General features: G+C 36.9%; 1 protein-coding gene across 1 annotated transcript in view; it reads left to right on the top strand.

The window, feature by feature from the left end:
- DCLRE1C (DNA cross-link repair 1C) overlaps positions 1-2063 on the top strand; it is a 68067-nt gene that overhangs the window by 36661 nt on the left and 29343 nt on the right. The window contains 1 exon segment of the mRNA XM_006894285.1: positions 1284-1385. Within this exon segment, the coding sequence (XP_006894347.1) occupies positions 1284-1385 (102 nt within the window).

Below are 2063 nucleotides of genomic sequence, written 5' to 3'. Positions count from 1 at the left end.
CCAGTATTTTATTTAGGATTTTTGCATTTCTCATTCTTTTTTTATTGAGATTTTAATAAAAGTTTATAAAGAACTTGAATTTCCATTCGTTCATTGTTGCACAATTTCCTCCCTACCCCGCCCCCATTCCCTTTTTAAAAAATTAATTTTAATGAAAATTTACAGAGATTTAGGGTTTCCAGTCATTCATTGTTGCACTTTTCTCCCTGCCCGCCCCCCCTCCCCAGTTAGCTTTTTTCCTTTGGAAAAAAGTTCTTTCATTGTTATACAGTGCTCCCCGCCCTAGACTAATTTACTGTATGTAGCTCTTATTCTGGATTTTTGTCCTGCCAATAATGCCTAATCATACGTTCCTTTTATACAGTTCTCTCCCTTATCTGTTTCAATGCCATGTATATTATTTATCCCTTCTTTTCTTAGTTTCCCCCCAAACCCCATGTTAATCCCATGTTATAACAGTGACATTATGCAGAATTTGTCTTTTTATTACTGAGATATTTCACTTAGCAGAATGTTTTCTATGATCACCCATTTTGTATACTATTTCATTAGTTCTTTCTTTTTTAGTGTTGCATAATATTCCACTTTGTGACTATACCACAATTTCTCTATTCATTTGTTGATGGGCACTTGGGTTGTTTCCAACTTTTTGCTATTGTGAACAAAGCAGCAGTAAACATGGGTCTTCATTCTAGTAATGGAATTGCTGGGTCAAATGATATGTCTATTTCCAGCTTTTTGAGAAAGCGCCATACAGCCTTCCATAGTGGTTGCACCATTTTACGCTCCCACCTGCAATGAATAAGGGTTCCAGTTTCTCCACAACCTCATCGGCATTTGTTGTTTGCTGCTATGTTGAATTTGCTGTTGTTAGTGTGATGAGGTGATATCGCATAGTTGTTTTGATTTGCATCTCTCTTATAGGTAGGGATTTTGAACATTTCTTCATGTGTTTGTTCGCCATTTGAATGTCTTCTTTGGTGAAGTGTCTGTTTATGTCCTGTGCCCATTTTGCAGTTGAGTTTATCTTGTTGTGGCGAGTCTGCAATTTTTTTATTACCACTTAAAATAGGTGATTGACCTGACTGAATATACCACAGTTTTTGGCTCTTTGCCCACTTGATATCCTGGCCAAATACTGAATGTGTCTTAAAATAGCTAAAACTAGATTTCACATAAAAATAATGAATTATCTCATTAATTGCATGAACAGACCTTTGAACAGTCTCTTTATAGGAAATTAATTTCACATAATTTGTCTGTAAATGTTATTCATCTGATAGATTCATGTGGATAAACTGGACATGTTTAGAAATATGCCCGACATTCTCCAGCATCTAACAACAGACCGGGGCACGCAGATCCACGCCTGCCGCCATCCAAAGGTAGGTGTGCAGAGTCGTTCTTTCCATGTTGTTTGCATGATATGGAGGAAGACAGAAGGTTAGTTCTCAGAGGTACCTCCAAAATGACATTTTCTATTCTTTTTTTTAAAAAAAAAATTTAATTTTTTATTATTTTTGTGTGCATGTACCGTCAAATCAGATCTGACTGGTACAGGAGGAGATTGTCCCTCCTTCCCCGGCAAAGCATCTGGTAGATTCGAACCATTTGCCTCTGGGATTGTAGTTGCAGCTCCTTGCCACTAGGCCACCAGAGCTCCCCCAAAATGACATTTTCTGAGCTCTTCAATTCACAAATAAAACATTCAGACAGAGATCCAAAGTTGTTTGACCAGGGTCAAGCAATGCTATATTGTAGTATTCTGTTCTAGGAATGTTTTAAATAGACCTAGATGTTATAACTTTCAAATGAAATATATTTCAGCTAATGACTCATACTCTAAGCCTGTGAAGATCAAAAATATTTAAAATGAGAAAAAAATGAACAGGCAGATTAAAATTGGAAGGCCTCACATTTAACACTAGAATGGCATTAGAAAACAAATTGCAAGAAAGGTGCAAAGACATTGTTGTTGTTATGTGCTGCTGAGTCGCTTGCAAATCATAGCGACCCTATGTACAACAGCCCTAAACTCTGCTCTGTCCTGTGCCAATCATACT

This window comes from Elephantulus edwardii, unplaced genomic scaffold, assembly GCF_000299155.1.
Source record: "Elephantulus edwardii isolate Elephantulus edwardi_28Jun2011 unplaced genomic scaffold, EleEdw1.0 scaffold00139, whole genome shotgun sequence".
Taxonomy (NCBI): Eukaryota; Metazoa; Chordata; class Mammalia; order Macroscelidea; family Macroscelididae; genus Elephantulus; species Elephantulus edwardii.
Note: the sequence above shows the minus strand (reverse complement) of the source record. Positions and strands in the feature narration are given on the sequence as shown.